This window comes from Bombus impatiens, unplaced genomic scaffold (assembly GCF_000188095.3).
Source record: "Bombus impatiens unplaced genomic scaffold, BIMP_2.2 scf_0899, whole genome shotgun sequence".
Taxonomy (NCBI): Eukaryota; Metazoa; Arthropoda; class Insecta; order Hymenoptera; family Apidae; genus Bombus; species Bombus impatiens.
Window position 1 is genome coordinate 835,647 of NT_177318.1, and position 19,003 is coordinate 854,649.

Sequence of the window (19,003 nt, forward strand, 5' to 3'; positions counted from 1 at the left end):
AACGCCAACATCTTGGAAGAAGGAAGACGTTTTTTTCTGTATTCCTTGGTCTTTTTGCCCCTGCTGACTGAAAAGGGTTGTAAGTAAAAGAGAAACGGAAACGAGGGAAGATTTTCGAAAGAGAAGGAAGAAACGATCGCTGTTAAGACGTGTGGGAAACTAGCCTACGGTATGCAAATGTGCGGCCGAAGGGACGAGAGAGGGGCACAGGGGTACTCGGTGCAGAAAAACGCTAACCTTCAGGTTGGCATTGTGTTCGCTTCTTATAATGGGCCAGTGGCACCGATCTTATGTAAATCGTCGCTGTGATCAAAGACGTGCCAGTTTCCTTCTCCCTCCTCGTCTTCTGATCTTCTGATGTATTCCATCGATTCGATGCAACGTTGCTGGACTCCTCGACTTAGTTTTCTTTGCCCAATGAAAAAAGTGTAATTGGTCTTTACGAGCGTTTCATTTGGTTCTCACTCGAGAACTCGTTGTCTTAGTAACGACCCGCTGCTCGAACCGGTAGATTTTATTTTTACTATGGACCGTGGAATGGCTGACAGAAGATACGATTAACGGAAGGGTGAATATATTTTGTAAAAACGTTTATTGTATCGAAATGAACATTATTCGATTAACTCGATTAATTCGATTCGATTAAAGGAAAGGGTGGTTATGTTTCGATGTTTAAAAAGATTGCTCCTCTTCTTGATAAGCCAATTGGATGTCGATATCTCCTAAACATTCACGAAGTTCTTCGAGCACTGCCATCTGAATTTGATCGACGTCCTCTGACGGACAATATTCGTCTTCGCTGGATCTGTGAACAAGAGCAGATATTCTTCACTTCGTGTGCTTTCTCATCAAACTGTTCCGTTGACTAATATATCGGTAGTTCTATAAATGTTTAATATATAATTGTTATAAATATCTATTATATAAATAAATATATATATATTGAAGTTCTTTAGAGAAAGTAAAATAAAAGATGGTAGCTTGCAAATAATTCTACACTACGTATAATAGAACACTATGACTTGATTTAAATTGATTTTTACAATTGACGATTCCAATTGTAAAATCTTGTAGAGCTATTTTGTTACTTGACAAGTTCCTTATTTTCCGATTCTTTAATTTCTGAATTAGATAGAAAATGACGTTCATAAAGAAACTTGATACTGATACAGATGATACAGAGGCAGATACAAATATCGATATATAAACAATGAATGTATGTAGTAGACATATCTCCTGTACATTTTAACAGCTAACTTAAATTTATAGTCTGCTGGTCCCATGAAAAATGATTATAAGTAAGTTATTGATTTGTTATTAATTTTGGTCAAAATCAAACGTCGTTGCTATAAATCAAGCGAAATGTGTAAATAATTATGAACGATAAAGTACGTAGATATCGTAAAATCGACCGAATAATGAAGAAATTGCGATGGATAGTGGAAATAAAAATAATCAAAGATTTGGTGAAATATAAACATCACAGGATAAAATGTACATTTAACGATAGTAAATAGTCTCTTTTCGGTCTCGTAAACTCGCTCTCTCTTCTTGTTTCTGTTTAATCGCCGTCTGGCAAACTGAAAGAGAACCTCGGTGCCGTCCAGAGGCGACATCCGGCGGCGTTTCCGCGTCTTTCCCGGAAGCTAGGAGTGCTGGGGGTGGAGACCAAGGGGTCGTCGAGGGCTGCAAGTGGGCCGAGTGGGATGAAATCGATTTTTTTTCTGCCACCGCCGGAAGTCCGAATGCTATTTCCTTAATTTTATCACGAGATGGCGCCAAATCAACCATTTACAGATTATTCCATTATTTTTACCCACGTTTCCATTGCATAATTTGGTTTATTAGATATTTCTACGAGATGAATAAGTATAAGTAATATAATTTTAAATACTCTATCTTCCCTTTCACACGATGAATGCTATGAAATATATTTCAGACTGTAGCATAAATGGTATTAGAAGAAGAATTATTGTAATAAGTAATATACATTGATATAACACACTTAGGTGTACTTTTCTTAGTTTTGAGTATATAATGACATTCGTGTTTTATTTTCTTATGTGAAACGGTTCAACCATTAATAAAATTTATTGACCTAAATAATCGCATAGGTGGATGATTTAGAATGACTATATTTCCTAATCTAATTAGACTAATCAGTTAAACTGGCTTCAAATAACAATGAAATAAAAGAAACCTCAATTTAAAAATTATTACATACGAACATTCTGTGTTAGTTTTACACAGCAAAATCTAATCGTAATGATAAATCTAATGGTAATTAATATCTGTAAATAGACAATACCATCAATAATGCGCAGTGGAACTAAATAAAGCTATAACATAAAGCTATGAACTTAATCGCGTTTTGCCAGAAGAAATCGTAGAGTTCGACTCCAGACGAGCTTCAGAGTCCGTGGAAAGATCTCCTCTTTGGCGATGATCTCATTAGTATCGTCGCGTCTCGTATGTTTCATAAATCACAATTTCCCGTGGCGTGGCGCGTTTATTACGAGAGCCGGCAAAATTGAGAAACGGATTACCGTGTCTCGCCTTAATCATCCGGCCAACTAGACCGTAGAACAGAGATAAAAAGGAATAATTAGCATCTGTCGCGGGACATCGAAGACAGAGACATCTGACAACGAGTGCCGAAAGGTCGGGGATTTGATTTTGTACACCCCTTACAAGGCCACCCCTTGCCCACATGGGAGGTGGGGCTTCATGGTAGCCGAACGTCCATGAACCCACCCTTCGCCCAACCCAACCATACCTCCCCTACGATCCTCCCTTTTTCTCTATTTCCAGCCCTCCCAGCATCTTCTTCCACGCCATCTGCGACCCTGCCGTTCTCTACCTTCGATAGAGACGGGCAGCCTTGGAATTCAATTTCACGCGTTTCAAAAACATTCCGCGGCGCGATTATTATCGATGGCTATTTTTGTTACCATCCTCCTTTTAGCGATGGACAGTTTCGTTTATTTTGGGGAAATGTTTGGGGAAGATTACTTTGTTAAGTTTGCTGGAGGCTATGTTAACCACTTAGCTGTCTTTAACGACTATACTCGTCATGAAGAAATGGCAATACTTTGCGTTATGACGAGCCCTGTCAGTAATAAAATTAGAAAATGAAACAGTCATTTCATTACAACTTAATTCTGTATTGTAACAGACACACATATTCTGTGTTTGACGAGTATACTCGTCATCGCTTACATTTTACGGCACATTTTAGGCACACACTTTTCAAAGTTTTCAAAGAGGTCGCTACAGTTAACTGGTTAATTGATCGAATGTATTATTCAATTGGGTCACTATGATAAATAGGATTACATAGCCTGGCGTGGGAATTTTAGAAAATAATGTTAAAAAAATCGATAGGTACAGGAAAACATTTATCGCGTATGAAAGAAAAACAAATTTGTTGGGAAATCGGTTTAAAGTAAGAAATTCTGAAGTAGAAAATTTTCTTTCATAAAGTAGCTAATAGTTTTGTAATTTTAGGAGTTTTTAATAAAATATTATTTATACGCGCTGTTTATTAACAGCTTGAAACAGCTCATTTGAATTTTTACGTTATTAAATACATAATAGCAGTAGCAGAAAAAAGCATGAATTTTCATTATAATTTAGAATGTAAAAATTCGATGTATAAGAATGTACTATCCCTTCATACCTTGCAATTGTTACGATCGTAGGAGGAGTCGGCAGAGCAGTCAAAAAGGATCTGAATGTTACGCTGATTAATCGATTGAGGTCATTAGGCGCAGTAACATGGTCTGGCAAATCAGTATCATCTCTAGTGCAACCTGCATTGTGTATTATTTTCCAATCAATTTCCGATTGCTTGTAAACGCTGGTCAGTTCACGATAGATTAATTCCACTGCCTCATATCTGAAACACAAAACAGGTTAAGGTTATAATATTTAATCGTACGTAGTAGTTAATTGAACTGTTTGCCTAGTAGAAATACACAATTAGATCTCCAATTATTTTCTAGATATTTCGCTTAAATTTTATTGCAGCATCTTGCCTGATTATAAATTGATCGGTCGAACTTAATTCATATTTAAAGTTTGTATACATATAACGTGGTCATTGTTTTCACGTTTCCAGGAGAGAGGAAAAATACATTTTGAAAATATTATATAAATGTTAAATAAGCGACGAAAACTAGTACATATTAAATAGCGTCGTTCACTATATTTCTTCACTTTATACAGGAAGAGTCTTGTTAACTAACCTGTTACATCATTTTTATTATTACAATGATACTATGAAAATATTATCTTTTCAAATATTATAGATAATTGAAAAAAGAACGTACTGCATTTAACGGTATCCAAAATATAACCTTACAGTATGATAACTACGAAGTAACGAATATCTAACGAGGAATATTGGTCAATGTTTTGGGAAAATATGTTTACGAGAAAAGTATAACGAAGACTCTACGAGTTCGACCGAGTCACAAAATTCTAGAAAACAGTGCAAGGGCAAGCCGTAAATTTCGTTAACGCGTCGTAAATAATGAAAGCAAACAAGGAAAGGGAAGAAGGAAAGGGAGAGGGAAAGGCCGAGCAATGGAAAGTTTATAATGCCCGGACGATAACACGTGGCTGCAAAAGTTGAGGCATTTCCCGAAGGCACGCGACGAAAGTTAACACGGCCACGAGACCAGTTCCGGGTGGTCGTAATTTGTACTCCGCTTTCCTCCGACCCCTCATCCGCTATCTCTTTTTCTCTAACTCTTTTATACCGGTCTCTTGCCTCCCGCTCTCGCCCTTATCTGATCATAAGTTTTCCTCGTTTTCTGCAGCTGCAATTCGTCCTGCGGCTCGGTCTACACGCTTTCGTTATCAAGGCTACTGAGATTTCACCGGAAGATTGCCGATATCTATGTTAGTAGATTACGATTTATTCGTGAAACCGTGCCTCATGATCGTTCTGGCTTGACATACTTTTTTTAGTTATCGTTATACAAATTTCCGCCATGAAAATGGGGAACTTTAACGTGAATCGCTATTTCGAGAAATATATCCACTTAGTTGTTACACGAGGCTGTTACCTTTTCTATTTCAAGGCGAATAAAAGAAAGTTTAAACCTAGTACCTGTACACTGTGCATACCGTATTCAACTATTCAGGAACTTCATCGTTTCGGATAGAAATTCGAAAGTTCCAGGAGTACGGTAGGAATCCAAGAAGTCCGATAAAATCAGTCCCACGAAATTTCCGGCCAGGTACCGACCAACAGATCAAACGCGAAACAATTACGGTGTAAGGACGATCGACAAGACGAACATAATTGGGCCTGGAAGTCTTTCTTGGGAGGACCAGCTGCGTGTCTAGAAGCGATGTGCCCGTTTGCTAACGCGCTAACTGTTCATAAGAGAAGACTATCGCCGGCTCTCGCCCACTTTTTCCTCTCTGAATATTAATTATTCTCTCGAAAGGTACACCTGCCCTCACCCCTTGGACCGGACATAACCTATACATGGCTGTATACGTGTATCACGGCTCATGATTCTCGCTGCAGATTATCCTAACAGTTGTGTAACGAAGTCGGTAACAATCGGTCTCTCTAGGTTACAAAACCGGTCCCCTATGTCCTGCGACCTGTTATTCCTAAAAATGACTGAAATTCTTTAGAATACCCCATTTCCTATAGAATGCCTATATTTTTAGCATTATGAAGTTTTCTGTAGGTTCGAATCTTTTTGCATGTTATATCGATCACTTGACAGCTAAGTTAAGAGAGTGATTTTTAGAACGATCATTGAGAAACTTATCACGGATTTATGAGATTTCGTGGTTATGTTAGGGCCATTCGTTTTAAGGTGACGTGCAGGCTTAAACGATACAATAATGAAATTTTATGATGAATTCAGCAAAATTTTTAGTATTCTTGGTTCCTGTGTTTCGAACTATTAATTAGAGAGCTTAATTTTCGCGCATTGTTTAATGGGAAGTTTGTATATAATAATTTTATATATAACAGGAAGAACGTTTTATTTCTTTTTTTTTTTCTTAATTATTTGCTACAAAGCGGAGAAAGTATGAGTATAATATCTACTTCTTTCTGGCAAAGAAATCTTAATTTAGAGATATAGAAAATTGAGTTGGTCTATTCGGTAAAATAAGGCATATAAAAAGGTTAACAGAATGATTAAATAATGAAAAAAAGAACAAAAATGATTCACGATAACGAGTACTTAATTGCAAAGCATAGAATTATGATTTTCAATTTTGAAGCTTCCTCCGCAACAAAGCTCTACACTTGCGTCATAGAAGATCAAATTAGATAATTCAATTATCACACAGACAATTAACATACAGTACTATTTAAAAGCGAAGCCAATTATTATTATAAATGCAACGATCCTTGTTACAGGATCATTCTCACGCGTCCCACACGACGGCTGCGCAATCCAACAAAACCTTTATCAGCGATCATTTTTTTTCTTATGTCTATCTCGAAAAGCAGATGCCACAGTATAGAATCCCATCCACGTTTTCACGCTTCTAGCTTTATCTCTATGATTCATATTTTTCGACGCGTAACCGGTTCTGTTATTCTCTGTCGTTATTTTTTCTACTTTTTTTTTCTTAACGCGGGTTCCCAGCCTGGAAGGTCGCGGTTCGGTTCAAACACGACAGGAACACACCGAGTGGAGCCAGTGAAATACAGAGAGCGAGGCGAAACATTTTAAATGAGACAGAGACAGGGACAGAGAGAGAGAAAGAAAGAAAGAAAGAGAGAGAGAGAGAATGGAGACGATAGAAAGATGAAGTGGATAACGAGGAAGGAAGGGAGATACGAAGCTGGTCCACGGTGCCACGTCGAATGAGTTAACGGACAATGGCGGTCCACGTTAAAAAAATAAAGAATGGTGGTGAGGAGGGGCGAAGGGTGGGGCCCTCATTACGAAGGGCGCCCCCGGTGTATTTGTCGATAAGGGGGCCTATATGCAAATGGTCGTCCCTCGCCAGGCGACGGAAAGAAAAAGTTTCCTTCTCTGTTTCGCCCGTTTACTCTGTTTCCCTCGGTGCACGAATAATGCCCTCTCTGACGGTGTACCAAAGTAGAAAAAGGGGGGTATAATGTATCGTAATCAGATGATCAATTATTAAGAGCGCGGCAAAAAAACAACGAGGGTTGACATACGACTGACAGGAGTGGAGCGTATCCGGATGCGAAGGGGGTCTTCGTCCTTTTTTCTTCCTCCTTTTCTCTTTTTCTCTTTTATTGCCGGCTCGGCAAACGACCGCCTCTCGTATGTAATCGATACTCTAAATTTTAGAACGTGCATCGCGAATTTCATTTTCGAAAGTCGACCATTCGTAGATGTTGGCTTTTCCAAGAATGCGAGCAACTGTGTTAATCGAGTTTATCAGCGAGAATAATGGTTATAGAAGAGGATCAAACGTTGTTTTTATATTTTTTAAAATTTTTGTTATAAACGTTTATCACTATGATCCCGTATCTTATTAATATGCCGTTACGCAGACGCAACCCAGGTTATTTATATGCAATAATTAAAAATCTCTAATTATACGTTTAAGAATATATTAATAAACTGTGTCCAATTACAATCTTTTTCTCTCATAAGGAAATAAAGTTTTGGTTATAGGAGATTAAAGAATTCGTTCATCGTAATCGTTGTTATACTTCCCGCGAATCCAGGATTAATTATTATTATTCGTTTTTTTTCTCTAAATGGATAGAGTAAAAAATTCATTTAAAATGGTGTCCGTATAATGTTGTACGGAGTAGCACGATGTTGCAATATTAATGTTGCGTTTAAAGAAACGATACGTTATTTGAACACAGACATGAACAGAGCATGTTAGATGAAAGATAAAATAACAAACTTCCTGATAATAGAAAATAATTGTAATATGTAAAACATCGTTCGTTCAACAACATAAATTATAAATTACGCTAAAAATACGTCGTCATATGAAACAAAATGTATCTTTCAACTCGTTTCTAATGTTATATTTCCTTATTATTTTAAGATTCCTTATATCTAAAATTATTTGAAATTATACTTTTTATGCCATTATAAAATTATTTGAGATATTATTTTATTGCACAATTTTAATAATTAAATCATCAAAATAAACTGTTTTCCAAGTGATCAAAATCTCTACGCAAAAAATACTATCTTAATTTTAGATATTACGTTATAGAAGAACAGCTACTGTTCTACGAATTGAATTATACAAATAACATTTACATGAGAACGTACACAGAGAGATACAACGTAGGTAGAGTTTTTCATCTTCCGGCTCGGAAGATTCAACGCGATATGAAATCGTGCGCATGAACAAACATGGTTCAGGAGAAAACCCGTCCAGGACATTGTTTAGATATGCATAATAAATGTATCGCTTTCTTCGGATCTCCTGTGCATAACTGAGCAAACTTTCTAGGCATGTGCGTCGAGTACGTTAGGACAATACTCCGATATCGAGTTACCAATTTTTAATGGATGTGGATCTGGTAGCGATCATGCGTGTGATCAGAGGTAAAAGCTCATCGAGGCTGTTTAAAACACGTGCCTGTTATATGCAACGCTTTGCTTTGTAATTATAATATGCTCCTTTAACCGTACAATGTTGAAAGTGTGTAGAATGCGTGAGAAATTTGGTAAAAATCAATCTGTAATAATGTAGATGAAAATTCTATGTAATTTTTAATTAAATCATTGTTGAATATAAAAAATTTTGTTTCCGCAAAATAGGTTGTAGTATTGTGGGTAAAAAATTTATAATTTCAATCTTCGCTATATTTATAATTTAATTTTAATTTGTGAAAATTTTAGTTTAGTACAGTTTTGATGTACAAAAATTTTAAAATGTAATATCATTTTGTTTAAAATATCTGTATATTATGATACTTATGTTTTATATCTTAGTTATTGATAACTTTAAAAGGGTTAAATTTTTAAAGCGATGTTGATAACATGTAGATACGAACGTGTGCAGAATCCTTCGTATTATTACTTACGTTTTTGATCAGTGACACGATTTTTAATATACAATCATTTCGAGTTAATCCCCAGGTTGTAGTTTTCTTCCTAAATTTAATGAGATATCTGAGCAAGTTAATCCCATAGCAATATCCTACCATCTTCTTTATTACACTAATCACAGTGATTCTGGTAGAATATAAGGTAATTATAAACGCGAGGAACCATGACATTCCCCCGAGATCGCGGTGAATAATAAATCACTCTATAACAATTTAGAAATACAACTTTCCTAGTTTCATATCAATTATTTAAATATTTTCAACATTTCAGATTACCATCAACCTATTTTTCAGTATTTTAATACTTTTGAGACACAGTTTTCTAATTTTTTATTCTATTTATACACCGGATATTTAGTACAATTTAACTAAAGTTTGCTTCGTATACAACGCGATAGAAATTTGTATTCCAATTATTTTACATATGTATATATTATTTTAATCTAATTATTAGATGAAATCTAATTATTAATCTTACTTTATAAACAGTAATTTCTTTTACCAGATCCTTATAATCTTGGAGTATCGAAACATCTTTTATTTATTGAGTTCTGTGAGTATTTTTTTTCAAGCTAATATACAGTGATTATCGGCATCGACTGTTAAAACTAAAAAGGACAACGATGCGTGCCCGATACCATGGATGTACCTGACTCGTGGCACGTGGCTCTGAAAACAGGACAATTTGCTGCATACTCGCAGGTAGCACGAATATATTTGGGGTTGCGGCAGGTATACGCCTATATATCGAGGCGATTGTAAGGGGTGGCTTTGCCAATCAATAGATATTCATCCCCATCGAACCATCGACACCATTGTCGATACACGATGCATTCAGCTGCAGTGTGGGACACGCAGGTTGCACTTTGATGTACACCGTACACCGAGTTAAACAGATCACCCACAGATCGATCGACACAGGTTCTTATTTTCACATTTTCCAATTACTCTTTTTTCTAACTTAAGTATGTTATCAAACTACTAGAAAATGTGATAGTCCGCTAATGCTATTGTGCTACTTGCGCTAGTTATTTTTCATACAAATCTCTCCAAATTTCGTTATAAAGATCTAAAATTACTCGGAAACGACGAATGTCCAATTATTCTAAAAAGTTATTACGTAATAATAACAGTTTCACATGGAATAATACTCGTTAAATGTAATGAAAGGGGAACGAGAGAGGGAAAGGGAAAGATCATTGTCATATGTTTTTATTCTGCCAAACCAAAGACTAATTGGCCAAAATTTGCTTCCTTATGGCACTGCCATTGAACATTTCAATCTGGCAACGGAACTCCCTTAGGCCCCTCGGCACGAAATTAATTAATTAACGGTCGATTCGACATTGACGACGACTGAGAATACGTGTCGTGCAAAATCGTCGTACGAACGTTTTCCCTGCATTGGTACGCGGAACGAGAGAAAGAGGGTGAAAGAGGAAGAAACAGGGCGAACGCAGTGAAGGGAGGCTGGTTTTAACCTCTGCGTGTCCCGCTGAGCGAAAATTTGCATACACGTTCAGGACTTAATTAGGTTACGCCTAGAAAACGGGTTGAAGTTCACACACTTCATTAGAAATTCCAAAGGGCCGTTTCGTTTTGACGTATGCACCTCTCTGCTTGTTTTTCTCCCCGTTCGCCATTGCCCCTTGGTTCCTTCGCATCCTTGCCACGATAATTGAATGCAGAGCCTTGTGACGGTATTAAAGATTTATTTTCATCATCGCTGATGTTTCTTTTCATCCTCGATATAGACCGTAACTAGCAGTTTATTTGCATAAATTTTGCTCGAGGGAAACGAAACAACCCTTCTTCTTCGAACGTTTCTTGATAATTCCACAACCGAGATAGAAGTTAATACGCCGTTCCGAAAACGAAGATAAAAGAAGCTCAATCATTAATGGTACTTGGCGATGGTATAATTAAAGAATTTTGCGGAAAAATTTCCGTGAAACGACTTCTAGATCGATAAATAAGACGAGATATCGGTGATGCGAAATTTTCGCCGGCTAATGTCCCCGTGAAATTTACATGGCTGCCAGGCGAGAATATTTAACGAGACAAGAAACGCGAGTAACATGATACGATGTGAACCGCATCCGTGGCGCACGTCGTCGCTATTATTGCATTTGCATTTGCATAAAACCGGCCCCTACTAATTATAAATTTCATGCGGTGTAACCGTGTAAGGGTGCCTATCTTCCGGATGGACGAGACACGAACAACGCGATTCTGATGCGCCTTAAATCAGAGCCTTATGCAAATGATATCCTGCGTGCCCAAGCATCAGCTGTCTTAACCTATTCCTAGACACGATCTCGTAAGAAATAAAAATGGATCGACCGTCATCCGTTCGTAGAAGGGTCATAGGGCAAAGGGTCTCACGAGAAAGGTATACCAAGTTGGCAGGAACTCGATCTCGTTTCGAATCGACGCGGGAGCAGAACTCTCAACAGAACGGTGTCTTAATTGCGAGCGCGATCGACAATTTGTACGGGAACGGCTTAACGAACTTTCCCTTTGTCACTCGTCCCTATCGATCGCGGTTGAATACCGTCGGGGAGTCGGTGGTAATAATTTTTTAAGAACTCTTCACTTCCTGGCTCCGTCTCCACCCCACCTGCATCTCTGCGGTCGCGATTCGTACAAATTGCAATTTAACAGTGGCAAGAAGGAACTAAAGAGCCAAAGAACCGAAGAAAGAAAGAAAGAAAACGGTGGCCGGTTCTTTGCTTTCCCCGAGGAATTTTATCGAGAGACGTAATCCCGAGGAAGCAGGAGGCGCGGGGTCGTTTAATAACGTAATTAGCCCGAAGGATCTGGAATTTCTGCGGCGGATCGGGAATAAATTAATGCAATTATCCTTGATCGGGGGCGACCGCGAGTGGACGAAAGGGGTGGAGTAGTTCAACTTGCTCCTTTCCATCCCCTTTTTTTTTCTCTTCTCCCTTGGTCGCGACACAAGTCTACCAATGATTTCGCCTTCCTCGTAACTCATTGTCGCCATTCTATTCTTTCTGAGAGAGTTCCCCGGAGTTTTAAACCGACGAAAAGCGAGCCCGGTTTTGGTCTACGTTGCGGACGGAACGCTTATTAACATCTCATCGATTCGACTCGGCCAATTAACTTACTTTTTTTGTGCGCCGCTCGAAAGCTGCATCCTCGAACTCGTTTTTAAATGAATACTCCACGGAACCGGCCGCCCCGCGGGTGGTTTCTTTAGTATGCTAAATATCCCGCCGTACCGCCCCTGGGGAAAAACGTAAGTTCCTAAAACGCCTGACCATCGGTTAACAGTCGCGTTCTTCACGTTCTTTTCTTTTTTGCGAATTTTTTTATTTCTATTCTCTTCCTTTTGGAGGAGGTTTTAGCTTTCCGTGGCCGAAGCGCGTAGTTACGGTCAATTATTAAGTTAACGACACACGTCGACGTAACGTGTTCCCTGAATTGCTTCACCTGTACGAGACTTTCATCGTAAATATTCCGCTTTGTAAGTCTGATATTATGCAAAACGATTCTCTCCTTTTTGCGCTTGCTATGCCGCTCGATAGACAGATACACTTTGTGAATATAATTTTTTATGAATTAATAGTGCTGGGTTAAAAAGCTTCTCCTTGGTTTGTGATCTACGTGTTTCCTATGAATCTGTAATAATCTTCTTTACGGCGACTAATAATTAATTAGGTGAATAATTATTAATGTATTAAGTTTTTGTTTCTCGATTATTTACTAATTTTCCCTCATTGTTAGTAGTAACTTTCGTGCAGAGGAAAAATGTTTCCAAAAATTCAACATTGGTTTTAGTGGTTTAGTAGGATTTATCAAGGCATGCGACATGCAATATTCACGAACTTGTGACCTCCTACAAAATGAAACCATTATTTTTGCACATCGTTTAATTCGTCACACCAAGTGTTTCAAGATAACGCTCTCCTTGAAGAATTAATGGAATTTTTAAATCTTTGTCACTGCTCTATTTACGGAAAACATATTATAAATTTTTAATAATGATATCAAATTTGTTTGATATCAAGCAAATTTTTATAAGAATATATTTTCGATACCTTACTTTACTAACTGTACTTTAACTACACTATGCTATATCCTATTGTTCAATCCAGAGAGACACAACCTATATGTTAACATTTAAAAAATTTTTCCTCCAGAATAATTGTTTCATAAATTAAATATTTCTTTCATGCAATATATAGGATTTCCCATAAAGTTTCTCTATAAATAAAATCCACATAATCATGTATGTGCGCGCGCAAATGATATCGTATCATTCGTTCTTTTTAAAATAATCTATAAAGATAGAAATAAAGAATTGTTCGAAATTCATACCTTATACATGAAACGAGTATGAGAAAGCATACAACAGGGGGTGCTCAAGATATTCCATAGCGTGTATAATCCGCAAACTTCCCGCCCTCGTCTTTGGACACTGATCTGATATATGTATAGAACTCTAGAAACGATTCTCTTGAGCGGTAGATCATCGGTTAGCGACGTGATCTCGCACGAATTAACGGGCCCGCATAAGAAAAGCGATGCTCACATGCACGACCGTGTGAGTCATGGAAAAAAAGAAGAAAAATAACGAGAAAGTGGGAGAAGGGGAACTAGTATAATTCGTACGAAGGGGCACGTCTTCCGTTCTTCTTTCGTGGATGGGACTAGATTCTCAGGCACGGGCATGTGCAGCTATGCAAATGTACATAATGTTCAGGAACGTAGTCTATTTTTAGTCACACCCTATAGCACCAATTTAATTTGTGGAGCGATGTCTTGATGCTTGATGATTTATTAATTCGTATGAAGTGCATATAAAGTAGCATTGAAATTTGAAGTTAAGGAAAAGGAGATATTTATATGTTCTTACGTACCTATAGGTTTTAGTTTTAATTTATAACAAATTAAGATGCATATACTGAGATATGCGTTAATAGTTCTTACATTTAGTAGAAAGTATCAGATTGTTTAAATAATTGTATTTTTCTTTCTTACAGATCGTTAGCTTTTTCCTTAACAAATTTTCTTATCCCAGTCATCATACTTCAGGAAATGAGTGATTTAAAGAATCATTATCTATCGCACCTTTCTTTATTCTCCGCACCTTTCTTTATTCTCGATTCCAAGTGTCTTTCTTGAAGTATTCGTACCAATATCAACTACCATTTTACTGTTGAACACACGTGTGGCACGATTTGTAACTTCCATAACATTAACCAATTCGTTTATAATCCCAATCCATTTCACCGAACAACGTTTTCTGTTCCTACGCCTCTCCATCTCAAATATCAAAAATCAAGCAAGGAGAAACTTAACAGAAACTGCTGATTTAGATCAATGTATCTTATTTCGATGAATTTCGTCGAGTGTCGTGGTATCGAGAACGCAGCGCGGAAATTGGAGGAATCGACGCGACAGATGCGCCTCTAAATCACGTCCCTGGGAAAGAAAGAGCCCTCAAGGTGGCCGTGCAAAGGGCCCATTACGCGAACCGGCCCCGGAACAAGAAAAAACGACACATTGTGATGCGATGTATGCGCAAAGGGTCGCGCCGTGGGACTAGAACAAAGCACCGCGATAAAAACTGGGCATAAATCCGAGGGTCCGACCATCCAAGGATGAGGAGGAGGAGGAGGGGAGGGCCAGGGGGGCCAGTGGGGGCCCTTAACGCTTTCAAACCTGGTCCAATACTTTCAGTCATCCGCGCGTATTCGAGCTGCGTTTCCGCTCGTTTCTTCGCTTCTCTCTTTTGTCTCTACCGCTACGTTTGCACACGCGATCCGCGCGATCCTCCAGCGCGATAACGATTCGCTGCGATCGTTATTCGTCGTAGCTTTTGTTGCCTTGGTGTGCCTCCTTTTACGCTGCCTTTCAATCCGCGAATCGCGAACGGAATTGTTCGACGAGGTTTTGTGAGAATTAATTGCAAAAAAAAAAAAAAAATGAAATAAGTGAGAAGGATCGAAAAATTATTGTGGCGTTTGGAAAATGGAGACTACTGAGAACAGTGGGAGAAATTGAAGATGACGTATATTATCGAATGTAGTAGTTGAAGTATTGGTTTGAGAATTCTTCGGAATTTCGCTGTTGTTTAAATAAAGTGGTGTAAAGATAAAAGTGCAAAGAAGAAAAGGTTATAGATTACGGGTATGAATGAAGTGTATAGGGTTTTTTCGTCAAGTCCTAAGATCCAGTATTCATAAAAGACTTTTTGCGCACCTTGAAGGTTCCACGTGGTCCAAGCAGGTCTACAAGGACATGGACCGGAAAGGAATCAAGATTCGTGGGATCTCGAGAATCGAAAACCGGAATGATCTTATCCCCTCTTGTTAGATTTGCACGCGTCTGGTCCAATCGTGGTTCCACCTTGGGCCTGAAGCGACCAGTTTTCGAGCAACTCGCGTTCGGTAAACCTGTTCTCTGATAATCGTCGCGAAAACAAAGAATAATATTTTTCATTATGGTGTGGTACATTTTTACAACATCAAATAATTCGGGACGATTTTACGACGTTTAACGTGTGACGTAAAGAAGGTGCGATAAAACTGATACATAAAATAACGTGTTATTTACGTTGGTGTTATAATACAGATGTATTCAACATGTTTGTCGTTGGGGGGGTGTTTCGCAAAGATGGCCGCTGGTACGTCGATGGCCATGCTACGGGGATCTGGAGCATTGGGGCAGTTCGAGATCTCCACCCCTGTTCGTAGGGCGCAAAACTGCGAAGGGTGGTCAGACGTTTCAAGAAGTTTGTGTCCTTAAGTAGGGAACGTTTTAACACGCTGTTTCGAAACATGTGCCATAAAAATACTACAGATATTAAAATATTCGAAGGGCATCTTCCGCGACATATATTACCGTCGCTGCTACTTTAATAATCCGTAATACCAATGATTTATAATAATTTATAAAGACATCACTAGGATAAAGTACTTGCAACTTTCTTCACCAACATCGCTGCTTCGCCGTGAACGATCTTTCGTTTTTATTAGCGATAAAAGAAGTGATGCTCGAATTGCCCGACTAATATCTTCGTTATTTGTTGCATGGATGGCAACGCGTAAAAACAACGTCGATATTAAATACGCGAGTTACGCGTGGAGATAGCGAGTCTACCTGGTTAGCCGGGGCTTTCATCCCTCGCGATATAGGGAGCACGTCTCGAGAGAAAGAAGGGGAAAAATAGTACGAGAGGGAGGAAGATAGAGAGAAAGAGAGAAAGCATAGCCGCGTATGGATTTGCTTGGGACCGTTTCAAGGGTGAGGTTAGACCAGGGCGGTTTGAAAATGATGAAAAAGCTTCTTGCGTCACTGTCAGCCTCTGTCACCCATCCCTTTCGCCCTCTCCTTCCCTCGTCACCTACAGAAGAACCTGCACCCTCGCCCCTATCCATCTTAATATTATTATTTCATTCCGCGAGCCCGTTTTTTAGAGCCTTCTCTCTTGCCCTTCTTTCTCTCTTCTTCTCTTCTTCCCTTTCCTCTCCTCTCTCTTTTTCCCGATTTAATCGTACGAGTACGAGTTCGACCTCCGTTCCCTTCACCGTGAAAACCACCTACCGCCCTTACCCAGCCCTGGAACCAATCCACCCCCGTCAGGGGACACCCTCCACCTTCCGGAGCACCATCACTTACGGATCAATAGGGTATGGAAGATAAACGCACCTAGAGGGGAACCAGAGGGGCTGTCGGTCGAAAGGAGGAGTAAAAAAGAGGAAACGCAAATGGTATCCACGCTGACTCTCTATCTCTTGTCAACAAGCTGTGGGAATTGTCTTGTTGCTGATGCTGTCGCTGTGGTTTGCAGTTTCCGTGTTAGTCGCTTTCGTGTTTGATGTAGCTATTATAGGACTAATGGAATCGTTGATCAATAGGTATAGTATAGTACTTACTAGGAACAAATCTTTTCTCTTTTTATATGTCTAGTTAGTCTTACGTTTCCTTTTTTTTCTTGTTTTATGTAGAACAAAATATGAGAATAAAAACAAAAAAAGGTTGTTGTGGATGTCGACTTAATGTAGTTTCTTCGCACATTGTTTTCATGTTTGATGAAATTGTTGTGAAATTGATGGAATTATCGATTAAAAGAATCATTGAACAGCTAGTACGACATCGTCGTAGGAGAGAATCTTCTTTCATTTCTATGGTTACTTTTTACGCTTTCCTTATTTAAGTATTTTATACAGGATAAAATTGTTTTGTTTGCTGACATTCTCGACGTGGCTTACGCTTTCTGTGCTTTTCGCTTTCGTGTTTGATGTAGATATTCCGATACAGATGGAACTATTGATCAATGAATATAAAATATTAAAAAAAGGAAATCTTTTTCCTTTTCTACAGTTGTTTTTTAATTTTCTTCTTTGAACGTTCTATATCGTATAAGATGTGAAACTTGTTTTGTGATGCTGATGTACTCGCTGTAGTTCGTAATTTCTGTGCTTGTCGCTTTCAAGATCAATCGAGTCAGTCAATACAGCACGATAACACGAAGAAGTTTCTTCTCGTTCCTATAGTTATTTTTTACTTCTTATATATAAGATGTTTTAATAATATTCTAAATATCGAGTTCGCAAATTGGCAGATGACTCGATTATTTGGTCCTACATTTTCCTCGCTATCTTGCTCATGAATATTCACGAGGTTGCAGCAGGTTTTTAGATTCTCGTTAAAAAGTATCGATGTTCCCCGGCTGTGGTGGAAGAGGACCAATCTCCCCGTATCAAGACGAGCCCCCGAAAATATATATTTAGGGCGAATCCCGTGACGTTATCGCGAGTATCTCGCATAGAAACGAATAGGAAAGGGGGAGGGAACCTTATTCAACGTCATTTCTTTTATCGATGAACCAGATGAAGCCCGAGTTCTCTCCTCGAAGAAGGAAATCGTTAGGAGAGCGACATGCAAATTCGTTCGAAAGTTTCGCCCACCTCTGGCTCTCTAGCACCCTCTGGGCAAGAAAAGCGGGACAAGGGTAGGCAGAACCCTCGAAGAAGACGAAAGAGTACGCCGGCGACGAAGAAGAGGAAGATAAAGAAGAGAAGGTGGTCGCGAATGTTTTCTGTTTCTGGCTGCTGGCGATTTATGCGCTCGAAATCGTATCGCCCCTGGAAATGAAACGACGAGTAGGAAGGGCAACGACGCTTCCACGCAAGAACTGCGGGTGATCTACGTGAGATGTTTTGTCTTGAGAAAAATTAGAGATTAAGAAAAAAGTAGAGAGGCTAAAATATTCTTAAGAGAAGCTCTTGAAGATCTTGAGTATTTTTTTTGCTTGTCTTCTGGTTTAGAAGCGACTACTACGACGAATGTGATACACATTTTTAGATAGTGGTAATTACGCGAGTGTATAGGTTTGCAAAACTTCGAAGAGAGTTTTGTGCGAAAAATATTAATTTTTCCAGTTGATTAACACGATGAAAAACGATGTTTAAATTGTTTGCTTTGATTTCGTAGACGTGAAGTATTTTCGTATTATCCTGTGATATATATCGAAGAGTATAGGATACGATTGGAATCTCAAAGTCGGTTCAAAGCTTACTTGGTCGAACGTTCCGTTAGCATCGCAGCGAAGATCAAAGAAACAAGTTCTCTTTGTCTTCTGTCGAGGGTTACTTCGAAGAGTAGCGAATATTAAAATCTGGGAAATGAAATTTTGAACACGCCTTCAAATATTCATCTGCAAATTACTATCCCTATATATTTCATCTATACTCACTTCTTTGTCAAACAAGAGATACGCTATTCTTTTCGTTGTTTATTCATTAATCGATCGTATGATATTCAACCAGATACCGAATAAATCTTCCAATCATAGCATCGTATGAATTCGCACAAATTCGTTTCTTTTTTTGTCGATTTCGAGACTGAAAATGCGAGAATCTGAGAATCAATTGGACTCGTCGTAAAAATAAATTTCACGACGGAAAAATGATGCTCCTATCAGGT

General features: G+C 38.5%; 1 protein-coding gene across 1 annotated transcript in view; it reads right to left on the reverse strand.

The window, feature by feature from the left end:
* Positions 1-575: 575 nt before the first annotated feature.
* LOC100742801 (UPF0489 protein C5orf22 homolog) overlaps positions 576-19,003 on the reverse strand; it is a 432,798-nt gene continuing 414,370 nt past the window's right edge. The window contains exons 4-5 of the mRNA XM_033323305.1: positions 3,680-3,898; positions 576-805 (exon numbers count right to left, since the gene is read on the reverse strand). Coding sequence (XP_033179196.1) covers positions 673-805; positions 3,680-3,898 — 352 coding nt within the window. The 3' untranslated portion in view covers positions 576-672. The remainder of the gene's footprint in view (positions 806-3,679; positions 3,899-19,003) is intronic.